The sequence below is a fragment of the Capricornis sumatraensis genome, chromosome 16 (genome assembly GCF_032405125.1).
Source record: "Capricornis sumatraensis isolate serow.1 chromosome 16, serow.2, whole genome shotgun sequence".
Classification (NCBI taxonomy): Eukaryota; Metazoa; Chordata; class Mammalia; order Artiodactyla; family Bovidae; genus Capricornis; species Capricornis sumatraensis.
The window spans coordinates 50,714,703-50,728,435 of NC_091084.1; the positions used below are offsets into that span (position 1 = coordinate 50,714,703).

General features: G+C 37.0%; 1 protein-coding gene across 1 annotated transcript; it reads left to right on the plus strand.

Annotated features, from left to right (window-relative positions):
- Positions 1-5,269: 5,269 nt before the first annotated feature.
- On the plus strand, positions 5,270-6,256 carry LOC138092184 (olfactory receptor 52K2-like). Its single transcript, XM_068988024.1, has one exon. The coding sequence runs from the start codon at positions 5,270-5,272 to the stop codon at positions 6,254-6,256; it is 987 nt and encodes a 328-aa protein (XP_068844125.1).
- The last annotated feature ends 7,477 nt before the right edge of the window (positions 6,257-13,733 follow it).

Sequence of the window (13,733 nt, forward strand, 5' to 3'; positions counted from 1 at the left end):
ATATTAGATTGCCAACATTCATTTGATCATGGAAAAATCAAGAGAATTCCAGAAAAACATTACTGCTTCATTGACTACACTAAAGCCTTTGTGTGGATCACAACAAACTGGAAAATTCTTCAAGAGATGGAAATCAGAGATCACCTTACCTGCCTCCTGAGAAATCTGTATGCAGGTCAGGAAGCAATAGCTAGAACCAGACATGGAACAACGGACTGGTTCAAAACTGGGAAAGGAGTATATTAAGGTTGCTTATTGTCACCTTGCATATTTAACGTACATGCAGAGTACATCATGTGAAATTCTGGGCTGGATGAACCACAGGCTTGAATTAAGATTTCAGGGGAAATATCAATAACCTCAGATATGCAGATGACACCACCCTTATGGTAGAAAGCCAAGAGTAACTAAAGAGCCTCCTGATGAAAGTGAAAGAAGAGAGTGAAAAAGCTGGCTTAAAACTAAATATTCAAAAAATGAAGATCATTACTTCTGATCCATCACTTCTTGGTAGATAGATGGGAGAAAATGGAAACAGTGAAAGACTATTTACCTGGGCTCCAAAATCACTACATATGGTGACTGCGGCCATGAAATTAAAAGACGTTTGCTCCTTGGGAGAAAAGCTATGATCAAACTAGACGGCATATTAAAAAACAGAGACATTTCTTTGCTGACAAAGGTCCATCTAGTCAAAGCTATGGTTTTTCCAGTAGTCACATATGGATGTGAGAGTTGGACCATAAAGCTGAGCACTAAAGAACTGATTCTTTTGAACTGTGGTGTTGGAGAAAACTCTTCAGAATCCAATGGACTGCAAAGAGATCAAAAAAGTCAATCCAAAAGGAAATCAGTCCTGAGTATTCATTGGAAGTATTGATGCTGAAGCTGAAGTTCCAATACTTTGGCCACCTGATGCCAAGAACTGACTCATTGGAAAAGACCCTGCTGATGGGAAAGATTGGAGGCAAGAAGAGAAGGGGACAACAGAGGATGAGATGGTTGGATGGCATCACCGACTCAGTGGACATGTTTGAACAATCTCTAGCAGTTGATGATGGACAGGGAAGCCTGATGTGCTGCAGTCCATGGGGTCACAAAGAATTGGACACGATTGAGTGACTGAATTGATGAACTGACTGTTTACTGGTAGAGCATAGAGCAAAAATCTTTTCATTTCACTGTCTTTGAGGTTCACCTAAATTCTATCATATGTTTGAATTTCCTTCCTTTTTAATATTATAATGCTGTTATGAACATGTGTGTACAAATGTCTGTTCCAATCTTTGTTTTCACTTCTTTGCAATATATACCAAAAAATGGATTTGTGAAATCAATGGTACTTACGCTAATTCTATTGCAATGATGCTTCACACAGCAGCTGCATTTTTTGCTTTCCTTCTTAGGCTTCCCAGGTGACACTAGTAGTAAAGATCCCTCCTGCCAATACAGGAGGCATAAGAGATGCAGGCTTAATCCCGGAGTCTGGAAGAATCCCTGGAGGAAGGCATGGCAACCCAGTCCATTATTGTTGCCTGGAGAATCCCATGAACAGAGGCACCTGTAGGAGACTATAGTGGCTATAGTCCAACAGAGTATTGCAGAGGTCAGACACAACTGAAGCAACTTAGCAACACACAATAGTTAATATGGCTGAGCATCTTTTCATGTGCTTGTTGGCCATTTGAAAATATTCTTTAGACAAATATCTGTGCAAGTCCTTTGCCTATTTTTTAATATAGTGAATTTTTATGGTTCTTTATTTTGTAAATTAATTGCTTATCAGATATATGGTTTACTGTGGTTTCTATAATTTTCTGGCTTCCTATTAACTCTGGTGATAGTGTCCTTTGATGTAGAAAAGTTTTCAATTTTGTTGAAGATCAGTTTCTCTAGTTTTACTTTTGTTGCTTCTGTTTTAGTGTCATATCCAAAATTTATTGTCAAATCCAGAGATATAGATTCTCCCAGTGGAAGCTAAGACCATGGAGGTCTCTACCAGAATCTGGAACCATAGAGTAGATGCAGCTGAGGAAAGTGAGAAATAGGGAGAAGTATTTTGACTTTTCCCTCCTTTCCCGAATATCTTCCTGCCCATCAACTCTTTGAACAAACTTAGAGTAAATATAAATTATCTGTGATCCTGGGACACATAGCTGGTAAAGTTCACCTGTTGCAGGGAGGAAGCTAATTCTAACTCCATGTTAGAGACTGTTTCTTGGACTTGCTTTTCCTTTCTTTCAGTTCAGTTCAGTTCAGTCGCTCAGTCGTGTCCGACTCTTTGAGACCCCATGAATCGCAGCATGCCAGGCCTCCCTGTCCATCACCATCTCCCGGAGATCACTCAGATTCACGTCTATCGAGTCAGTGATGCCATCCAGCCACCTTATCCTCTGTCATCCCCTTCTCCTCCTGCCCCCAATTCCTCCCAGCATCAAAGTCTTTTCCAATGAGTCAACTCTTCACATGAGGTGGCCAAAGTACTGAAGTCTCAGCTTTAGCATCATTCCTTCCAAAGAAATCCTCCTTGCCTCAGAGGACCCTGCCCCTATGCCTGACTCTAAACTAAAGTGCCTTTGTTCAGTTCGTAGAGAGCTAATCTGTCCCTGCCCACCTGTGAATATAAGAGATGAGCACACCACTTCCAAAGGTTGGCCATTCCCTTGGAGATATTTTGCAAGACTAAAGACCCTTTGCTTCCCAACAGCTTCTGCCTCTCCATTCTGTCTTTTGACTTTATTTCCGTGTTGCTTTCTCTCTGACTCTACAAAAGAACCTGGCCTCCAGACCCTGATGAGATGGTTATTTTGACGCGCTAGCCTGCCATTTCTTCAGTCAACTGGCTCCTCCTTGTCTCAGCACCTTATCTCTTGGATTCATTGGCCTGTCGTACAGAGAGCAGAGCTAGCTTGGACTCAATAACACACTGCTCCTGATATTTACAGAACAGAAGAGAATGATGCAGAGGAACATCTGTAGGAAAGCATATCAAATCTTTGCATAACATTCCAACTAAAACTGAAATAGGGATGCTCCTGTACATGAAAATAATTCATATCTTTTACTTGACCAAATAGATAAGTCTAGGGGGATGCAGGAATAGGAACATGGCTAAGTGATGTCATGGAGTTCTAATTGTTTTTCAGAGGTAAATCTGATTCAGGTGAATTACTTAAGAATATCTGGAGACATGTGGGGATATTACAGTGATTACCCTGATTAATTCATATCTTCAATTTCTTCTAGCTCTCATCACATAGGTTGTAAGAAAGCATTTAGTTCACTGCACTTGTGTGTACTTTAGGTACAATAAATTATCCTATTAGTCCTGTAGTAGAGGGCATATTCTATTGATTTTTAAGCTCAGAGCTGAGGTAACAAGGAGACCATAAAACTGAGTCCCTCCAAGAGACCAAATTGTGCTTGGAGACACTTGGAGAGATTAGTATTCTCAGGAGAGGCTCTTTATAGGATATTCCTGCAGGCCTCAGGTCCCCCAGGATAGGAAGTTTAATGGCACCTGCTGTAGATATAGTAAATATGCTGGGACTTAGTCTGAGAAGTGAGATCATCTGGTTAGAGGTAGGATAATCAGGTTATAGGCAGGAGAGTTGTGACTGAGGTGGAAAGAACAAGTTCAGTTGCTTCTACCAGAAGGGAATGCTGGAACCTAGGTTAAAGGTTCTAGGTTAAGTCCTAAGTCCTGAGGACTTAGCCAGTGTGGTTGTCTGAAAGATGGCTCAACTTCTTATTAACAAAATTAATATAGAAGGAAATTAAGTTAAATATTTAACCTGTGATAATTTTTGTTAACCTAGACCGAGAATTTAATCCTGAACTATATTGGTCAAAACCTCATTGTTTTAATGAAACTTTTGTTCAGACTAAGTAGATGCCTCATATTATATGAGCTCATGATAACACTGATACTGGAACCAAAAGAATGATTTACCAATTTAAAATTTAGTATTGTTAGAATACTTTTCCAAAATAATCATTCAAGCTTTCAAGATGCATGCTTTCTGGTCAGCTAATATCTGGGAGCCAAAAGTTATATTTACAATTTTACTTGGTATATGTGGAACTAAAAGAAGGGTACAAATGAACTTACCTACAAAATAAAAATAGAGTTACACATATATAAGAAAAAAAAAAAAAACTTATAGTTACCAGGGAGTCGGGGAGTGAGAGGGATAAACTGGGACACTGGGATTGAAGTATACCCACTACTGTATATAAAATAAGTAACTAAGAGAGACCCACTGTGTAGCACAGAGAACTCTACTCCATGCTCTGTAATAGCCTATATGGGAAAAGAATTTAAAAAGGAGTGGGTGTGTGTGTGTGTGTGTGTGTGTGTGTGTGTGTATGTATATGTATATAAAATTACCTATGCTATACAGCAGAAACAAACACAACATTGTAAATCAACTATACTCCAATATATTTTTTTTTAATTAAAAGTTAAAGAAGTAACAATTTTACTTGGAAAGCAAAAAATCAACTTCATGTGTGTTGTATGACTGAAGAATATATTATACATCTTCTGGAAGAATTTGACTTGGTCATTTACAGTAGAGCACAAATACCTAGTAACCTGAACACCCGTGTTTTCTAGACACAGTCATTTTCTCTATTGGCTTATCTTTGTAAAATAATTTTTTTAACCATTCAGTTTGGATGATTTTATGAAATCATGAAAGTTATCAACTCAGTGACTTTCTTTTCAATATAAGATCATTTTTATTTCACACCACTTCGTTGCCCCCAGTTGTCCTTTAGTATTTCTCAAGTCTCCTTTTCCTTTTATCTATAAGCCCTATCATTGGGAACGTGGTAAGAGAAGTTAAATATACAAATGTCTGATCTCATCCATGATGGCTGGACTTTTAATTTTTTGAATGTTTAAAATGGTAGAAAGTTACATCTCCATTTTTACCAATATATCAGTTATTAACTCTGTAGTGCTATACTATGATTAAAATGTATCTAGCTAACTGGACACTTCTGAAAAAAAGTCAAGGGAGATAGAAAAAAAGGAAAGAGAATACCTTTGTACAAATTTTGTCTGCCCAAAAGCACAGTTCCATGCATTTGATGAATTGAAATATTGTATTACTGAAGAAATCCTTCAATAGCCAGTTGTATGTTACTGGATTTCAGTGTCTTTTCCAATACATAACAATGAAAAAAAAATGGGTCTTCATGTTTTTGTAATCTTTGTGATTTTTAATTTGGATAGGATCGTGGCATACTCATTTTTTGGATAATGCTAGACTACAACAGAAGCAACTTTCAACTTACCACCTTTCTGCTACTTGGCATTCCAGGATTGGAGGATGCCCACCTATGGATCTCCATCCCCTTCTGTCTGGTCTACCTACTGTCACTGATGGGGAATGTTGCTCTTTTATTAATTATCAAGACAGATCGCAAACTGCACGAACCTATGTACCTCTTTCTATGCATGCTCTCAGTTGCGGATTTGACACTTACTTCTTCTACACTTCCCAAGATACTCAGTCTCTTCTGGTTCAATGACAGAGAGATCTACTTTGAAACCTGCCTTACTCAAATGTATTTTATCCATTCTCTGTCTACTATGGAATCTGGATTTATCTTAGCGATGGCTTTTGACCGATTTGTAGCTATCTGCCACCCCCTAAGACATTCCACTATCTTAACACCTACAGTGATTGTAGGCTTGGGTTTGCTTATTGTCTTCAGAGGAGCTGTACTTCTCAGTCCACATCCCTTTCTACTAAGATGGCTTTCCTACTGCAAAACTAATGTCATCTCCCATACTTACTGTGAGTTTATGGCCCTGATAAAGCTGGTTTGCTCTGAGACCAAGATTCGTAGAGCCTACAGCCTAATTGTGGCATTCCTGACTGGAGGATTGGATTTCATACTGATCATCTGTTCTTACGTCCTTATTCTTTTCACAGTTTTCAATCTCCCATCCAAAGCTGCCCGCCTCAAGACCTTGAGTACCTGTGTCTCCCATGTATGGGTCATTTTGGTGTTTTATACACCAGCTTTTTTCTCTTTTCTCACTCATAGGTTTGGTCACCACATTGCTCCACCTGTCCACATTTTTATAGCCAGTATATACCTTCTCATTCCACCCATGATGAATCCTATTATTTATGGTGTTAAAACCAAAAGAATCAGGGAACGATTCCTTAAATTCTTAACAATCAAATGTGTTCAAATTTGCAAAGTTTGTGAGTCCCCAGATCATCAACAGAGATAAGGGTTTTATTAAAGAGGAAATGTTGAAAATGAGTCAGCATTACCTTGAAGTGAAAAACTTTTCAGCTAAATCTTGGATTCATACAAGCTAGAAAGCTTGGTAAGTATATTGATTTCAGGGAGATTAGCAAATATCAAAGATACACAGAAAGTAAAAAAACTAGAGCAAAGTGTTTAATTTTTATTATTTTTCTTTCCAAGCTAGTATTTGGTATACTCTTTGGGACTTGTTAAGCCATGACAGTTTATATCAAAATAATTTTAATTTTAATCAAGTCCAATATATCTTCTTTTCTTGTATGTATCAGGGTTTTAGTGTCATATCTAAGAAATTTATTGGCTAATCTGGGTTGTAAAGATTTTCTCCTAAATTTTTTTCCAAAACCTTATGTTGTCTGAGGTGTGAGATTTAGAGTGAAGTTTATCTGTGCTAGAGGAATAAACCTCAGTCTAAATTCCCCTTTATGTAACAAAAGTTTTCTAATGTCTACTCTATCCTCCTTAATCAAATATGGTTACATTTAAAAGAATACATAATACCCAAGTAGTAATATAAATGTAAAACTAGCAACATGTATACTTGTGTATGACAATACTAGGTGATATAATAATTAGCTCTTTTACCTATACATAGAATAACTGTAAATATGAAAGTTATAAATATCAGTGAATCTTAGTGTATTTCACTGATTACTCAGACACCATGAGAAATGTTATTGTTGCTGTTGGTGGTGTAATTTTCAAAAATATGTAATAACTTCTGATAATAGTCTTAACAAACAATATATACCATTCTCTTGAATAGTTATATTTCTATAATATCAAGTATATATTTGCTTGTTAAAACCATACAAAAGTAATTTCTGATTTTTAGTAAAGCAAAGTGAAAAAAATCTACATTCATAACAGCAAATACAAGCAAGGTGAAATTCTATATTCAGAATATTATATAGGCTTTTGTTTTTTTAACTACACAATATCCAGTTGCATATCTGAAATTTCTCTCATATGCAGGACATTTTGTGGAGGGTGGGAGGTTGGGAGGAATTATTCTATGTATTGGAGGTTTCTTTCTGGTGTATAGTCACTAAATCTAGTAATGTCTCTTAAATACTTTGATGACAATAACAAAACACAAAGAGAAATTTCCAAGATAATCCCTAAGGATCAGCATCACCTCCATTAGGTATCAATCGCTGATAGAATTGTAGTGCTAGTTATAATATCTGAGTAATAGTAAGCACATCACAAATATTGGCTACTCTTGTTGCTGGTATAGTTATTGAAAATAGAGTGGGTAATGTATAATAAGAGAATCCTCAAACATTTTTGCTATCTTATTTATTATTAGGCCTGAAATAAAACATATTTTCTTTTTAAATAATAGGGAGAAAATCTACATTCTCTAACCAGTTCTACTCAAGTAGTAAGTTTAAGATACAGTGGAAAAGTCAACTGATGACATTCTAAATTTGAACCTGAGTAATTCAGTACCAAACCAAAAAATAAACCCATAGAATTAGCTGAAGTAGTTGAAATGCCATATTCTCTGGGCCACCATACATTTAACTTCTGTATGTCTGTGTACTTGTTTTAACACTGCAGTGGATAGCTTCTGGGGATGAGAAAAGCAGTACTAGAAGTAGTTCTGACCTTTGTGCCCAAGTGTCAAAGGTTTTTGATTGTACTCAGAATGATATAGTTAAGAAATTTAACTCTCACCTATACAAATCGGTGAGTATAATGTGTAAGATCCCTTTTAGTCTAAGTCTGGTATGGTTTACAAAAATTTACACAACATATCTTCTAAGCACAAGACAAACTCTTGTTTTGATTTCATTTTCTCCCTTTATGGACAATGAAATTCAAGATGCAATTAAGGAATAACTGTCATATGTAAATGATAATGTTGTTGTTGTCATTAGAAGCTATATTTCATGTTGAAAATAGAGTGGCTTTATGACATAACCATCATCAGTCCAGTTCAGTTTAGTTTCTCAGTCTTGTCTGACTCTTTGCAACCCAATGGACTGCTGCACGCCAGACTTCCTGTCCATCACCAACTCCCGGAGATTGCTGAAACTCATGCCCCTCGGGTCCATGATGCCATCCAACCATCCAATTCTCTGTTGTCCCCTTCTCCTCCTGTATTCAAAAGTGTCTGTTTTTTGGCAGTCAACTTTATGGGCCAACTCTCACATCCATACATGACTACTGGAAAAACCATAGATTTGACTATATGGACTTTTGTCAGCAAAGTAACATCTCTTCTTTTTAATATGTTGTCTAGGTTTGCCATACCTTTTCTTCCAAGGAAAAATAGGTGTATAAATATAAATAGGTATTTAGAATAGAAATTCACAATAACAAGACTGGATATTTGATGATTGTATATATCTACACTTACGTATATCTTTTAAAATTGCTCTCAAAAATGATTATTAGTTTTCTCTATGTAAGTCTTATGTCTATATGTATTTTGTATAGTATGTCTTGATGAATACTTTATACTTAAGCTATTTTAAATGACATGAGACTGCAATAACCCTTTGAGTGAAATTAATGACTGTCATCTAGATGAAAATAATATTGGCATAAAAATAGGTAGTTGAAGGAGAAATTCCAAAATATTGATGCATGAGTCAAAACATGATGAATTTCATGAAACCAGAATCTTACTATTTAACAAACCTGTACATAGATGTTACCATTGACATAGAGAACAACATTGTCATCACATATTCAGGAATTCCATTACATTTTTTACTTAGTCCCACTCTTCTTCACTCACCTTCAGTGACAAAAAGCAGAGTAATCAATTGCAAGTCAAAATACAAATTACAGGAACAAGATAGCAGAGTAGGTGGATGTGAAGTACCTATCTGTCCATGGATACATCAGGAATACACCTTCAGACACAGAAGTGCATACCGAACACCAGCTGAGAGTGGACAGGAATAACTAACCAGTGGAAAGTAATATATAGAACCACACAAAACTTGCTAGGGCAAAGGAAGAAACAGGAGTGTTAGTAGGATTGGACCTGCCCTCAGCAGGTGGGAAAACTGAAGCAGGGGTCTGATCCTTACATCAGGACAATTGTCTGAGTTAGAGGAGAAACATTTAAGACAGAAACAGCTCACATGTGGCAGCTTAAATGCGATGAGAATTAGACAGTCCTTGCTGCAGCCATACATAGTCCCTTGGACAGGGACAGGGATGCAGGTTCCCAGAAAGCACAGTGGCTGGGAGCTGGATTTTAGGGATTGTGGAGCAGGGCTGCTATTGACTGCAGAGAGATGGATCAAAGGGATGTGAAGGAGATTATGGTGGGAAATGCCTGTTGAAGAAAGCTGGACAGCCATGGGAGCAAGGCAATAATGCTGTCACACAGAGCAGGTGGAGCCATCATCATAGCCTCTCTCTCTACACACCAGCATCAGCAGCTGAACAATAGATAGGCTGGTCCATCAAATACATGATGCACTGAACTACAGAGTAGGACCCCACCCAGGGTGCCCCTTTGAGTGCCTGACGTGCTGAACAACAGAGAATGACCCCAGGCAAGGGAGCCCTCTAAGTGCCTCAGTGGGCAGAACTATGGAGTAAGACTGGCCAAAGAGGCCTTGCAATCACCAGCTACAAGAGGCTTGAAGAAAGACTCTGATAGGGCCATAACTCCTGCGACAGAGGCAGTTCATGTCCCTGCACATTTGGTGCTGCCAGGGTCCCCGCAAGCCAAGCAGCTGCGCCACCTTCATTCTCAACTCTCATTGGGGCAGAACTGCCACAGGCAATAAAAGTCTTAAGTATATCCATGCAGGGAGGGGGTTTTCCAGACAAGAATACTGGAGGGTATTGGCCAGTACTGGTTGTCCTACCCTTCTAGAATACAGTATTTCGTGCTGTGCTAGCCGTCAACTCCCCTGAGTACCTGGTACCTCCAGAACCCCTGCAAGCCAAGCAGCACATCTATCCCTGGCTCACACAGGGGCAGACCCAAGTCCTCCAGGGCAGCCTCATGAGCAAAACCCCAGTGGACAACCCACATGCAGAACTGGAAATAAACCACTATTGAAACCCAGAGGCAGTGTGTCTAAGGAAGAAGACCCAACACTTTCCCACCAGCTATACAAGCTGCAGATTAAATCCACGTGCTAGACTAGGCAGACTCTGTGTCTATGGAATATATAAAAGGACATTGAGAGCTCCCACAAAAGAAAGCACACTAATTCTGATAGCTGTAGACATAGGAGGCAAGAACTCACTGGAGCAGAACCGAATTAGAATCTGAGCTGCCCCCATAGCAGGTCCAGAGATCAGCACAGTGTTGCAGGGCATCCTAGGGAGGTGAGATGGACTGTGACTCCCAGCAGTGACAGCACTGATTCAAGAAAAGCGTTTATTATTCTTATATTTTGACTTGTTCTATAGAGTCTTTTGGAATTTTTTTCTTTCTTTCTCCCCCCACCACCAATTCATTCTTTTGTTTGCTTTTCCTACTGTTCTTTTCCCCTTGCAGTTAATCTTTAATGTATATAAATCTTCTTTATCTAACTCTATTTAGCTTTGCACATCTATTCTTTCTTTTCTTTCTTTCCTTTCCTCTCAACATATTTGTTAGTTTTATTTTCATTGCTTTATCTGCAATTGGAACTTTACTTTAATTTTGTTTTCCAGTTTTTGCTTTAGTTAATTTTGTTCTGATAGATATAATTTTTGGTTTCCTTTTTACTCTGGGTCAATCTATTGTACTTTATTTTTCTTGGACTGTATGGATATATATATGTGTATATTCAGTCACATTTTTTATAGTTGTTATAAACCTTTGCCTCAACTTGGGCTTTTGCAGTTCTGTGTAGTTTTCTTTATTTTATTTTTTTAATTTTACCTTCTTCCATTTTTTTTATCCTTTTTTCTTTTCATGGTTTTAATTTTTAACTTTTTTAAAAAAAAACTATTATATTTTTTCTACATTTATTCCTTTGTTTGCCTTTCTACACTTCTTTTCCCTTTGCAGTTAATCTTTAATGTATATAAATCTTCTTCATCTACCTCTGTTTAACTTTGCATATCTATTATTTCTTTCCTTTCTTTCCTCTCAGCATATTTGTTAGTTTTGTCTTCATATTCATTGTTTTTTTTTCCCCACTTGGCAACTTGCTTTAGTTTTGTTTTCCAATTAATGCTTTAGTTAGTTTTGTTCTTAACTGATAAATATAATTTTTTATTTCCTTTGTTTGCTGGATAAGTCTACTGTACTTTATTTTTGTTGGACTGTTTTGACTTCACTCATGGGTGTAAATGTATATATTCCATTATTTTAATTATTATTTGCCTGATTTTGTAACTGCCATTTGTCTGGGGTTCATCTTTGGCTTCTCATTTTTGGATATTTGTTTTATCTCACTTAATTCCATAACAAACCACTTGTGGAATCTTCATTCCTGACTAGAGATCAAGCCCTGGGCGTTTGGAGTGGGAGCACTGACTCCAAGACCCTAGACTACCAGAGAACTAATCCCAGGGAGGATCAAATAGTGAGAACTCACACAAAGGAAGCCACGTGAATACAAGACCAGACATCACCCAACCACCAGTAGCACCCTGTGCAGGACTCCTCATCTAAACAACAAACAAAACAAAAATACTAACCCAATCATCAGCAGACAAGATTACCACCTCACTCAGCCTTGCCCATCAGAGGAAAAACAAAAACAAGTAGGAAAAAAACTTTAAAAAAAACTCAGCACAAATCTCATCATATATAAAGTTTACACAAACAACTGGATCAACCTTAGGAGGGCAGAAACCAAAAGGAAGAACAAATTAAATCTTAAAGCCTGGGAAAAGTTGACCTCAAACACAATAAGATAAAAAAATAATAATAAAAAGGCAGAGAAATGCTACACAAATGAAGGAACAAACTAGAAATACAGAAGTACAAATAAATGAAGAGGAAATAGGCAAACTACCTGAAAATGAATTCAGAATAATGATAGTAAAGATGATCCAAAACCTTTAAAACAGAATGGAGGAAATATAAGAATCAATTAACAAAGACCTAGAAGGATTAAAGAATAAACATACAAAGACAAACAACACAATTACTGAAATTAAAAATACTCTAGAAGGATTTGATAGCAGAATATCTGAAGCAGAATAAAAAATCCATAAGCTGGAAGATAAAATGGTGGAAATAACTTTCAAAGAGCAGAATAAAGTAAAAAGAATGAAAAAAATTGAGAACAGTCTCAGGGACCTCTGGGACAATATCAGATGCACCAATATTTGAATTATAGGGGTCCCAGAAGAAGAAGAGAAAAAGAAAGAGCATGAGAAAAATTTTGAAGAGATTATAGTTGAAAATTTGCTCAACATGGGAAAGGAAATATTCAGTCAAGCCCAAGAGGCACAAAGAGTCCCATACAGGAAGAGTCCCATACAGGATAAATCCAAGGAGAAATATGCCAAGACACATACTAATCAAACTAACAAAGACTAAACACAAAGAAAGAAAATTAAAAGCAGCAAGGGAGAAGCAACAAGTAACATACGAGGGCAACCCCGTACACTCAACAGCTGATCTTTCAGCAGAAACTCTGCAGGCCAGAAGGGAATTGCAGGATATATTTCAACTACTGAAAGGGAAAAATCTACAACCAAGATTACTATATCTGGCAAAGATTTCATTCAAAATTGATGAAGAAACAAAAAGCTTTTCAGACAAGCAAAAGTTAAGAGAACTCATTGCCACCAAACCAGCTTTACAACAATGTTAAAGGGACTTAAATATAATCAATAAATACAAGAAGAAAAAAGATTTAAAAATTCAACCCCAAATGATTGAGAAAATGGCTATAGGAACATATATATCAATAATTACTTTGAATGAAAATGGACCAAATGTTCCAGCCAAAAAACACAGACTGGCTGAATGGATACAAAAACAAGACCCACATATATGCTATCTATATGTGCTGAATCCACTTCAGACCTAAAGACACATATAGACTGAAAGTGAAAGGACGGAAAAATACATTCCATGTAAATAGGAAGAAAAAGAAAGCTGGACTAGCAATTGGCATATCAGACAAAATAAACCTTAAAATAGAGAATATTACAAGAGATAAGGAAGGACATTGCATAATGATCAAGGAATGAATCCAAGAGGAAGACATAACAATTGTAAATATCTATGCACCCAATATAGGAGCATTTCGATACATAAGATAAATACTAACAGATGTAAAAGGAGACATTGACAGTAACACAATAATAGTAGGAGACTTTAACACCCCAATCATACCAATGGACAGATCATAAAAACAGAAAATTAATAAGGAAACCCAAGTCTTAATTGATGCATTAGATAAAATGAATCTCATTGATATCTTCAGGACATTCCATCCAAATGCAGAAGAATACTCCTCTTCTCAAGTACATATGGAACATTCTCCAGGGTAGACGACATCTTG

Coding starts and splice junctions, on each gene's coding strand:
- LOC138092184 (XM_068988024.1), top strand. CDS start 5,270: ATGCTAGACTACAACAGAAGCAACTTTCAACTTACCACCTTTCTGCTA.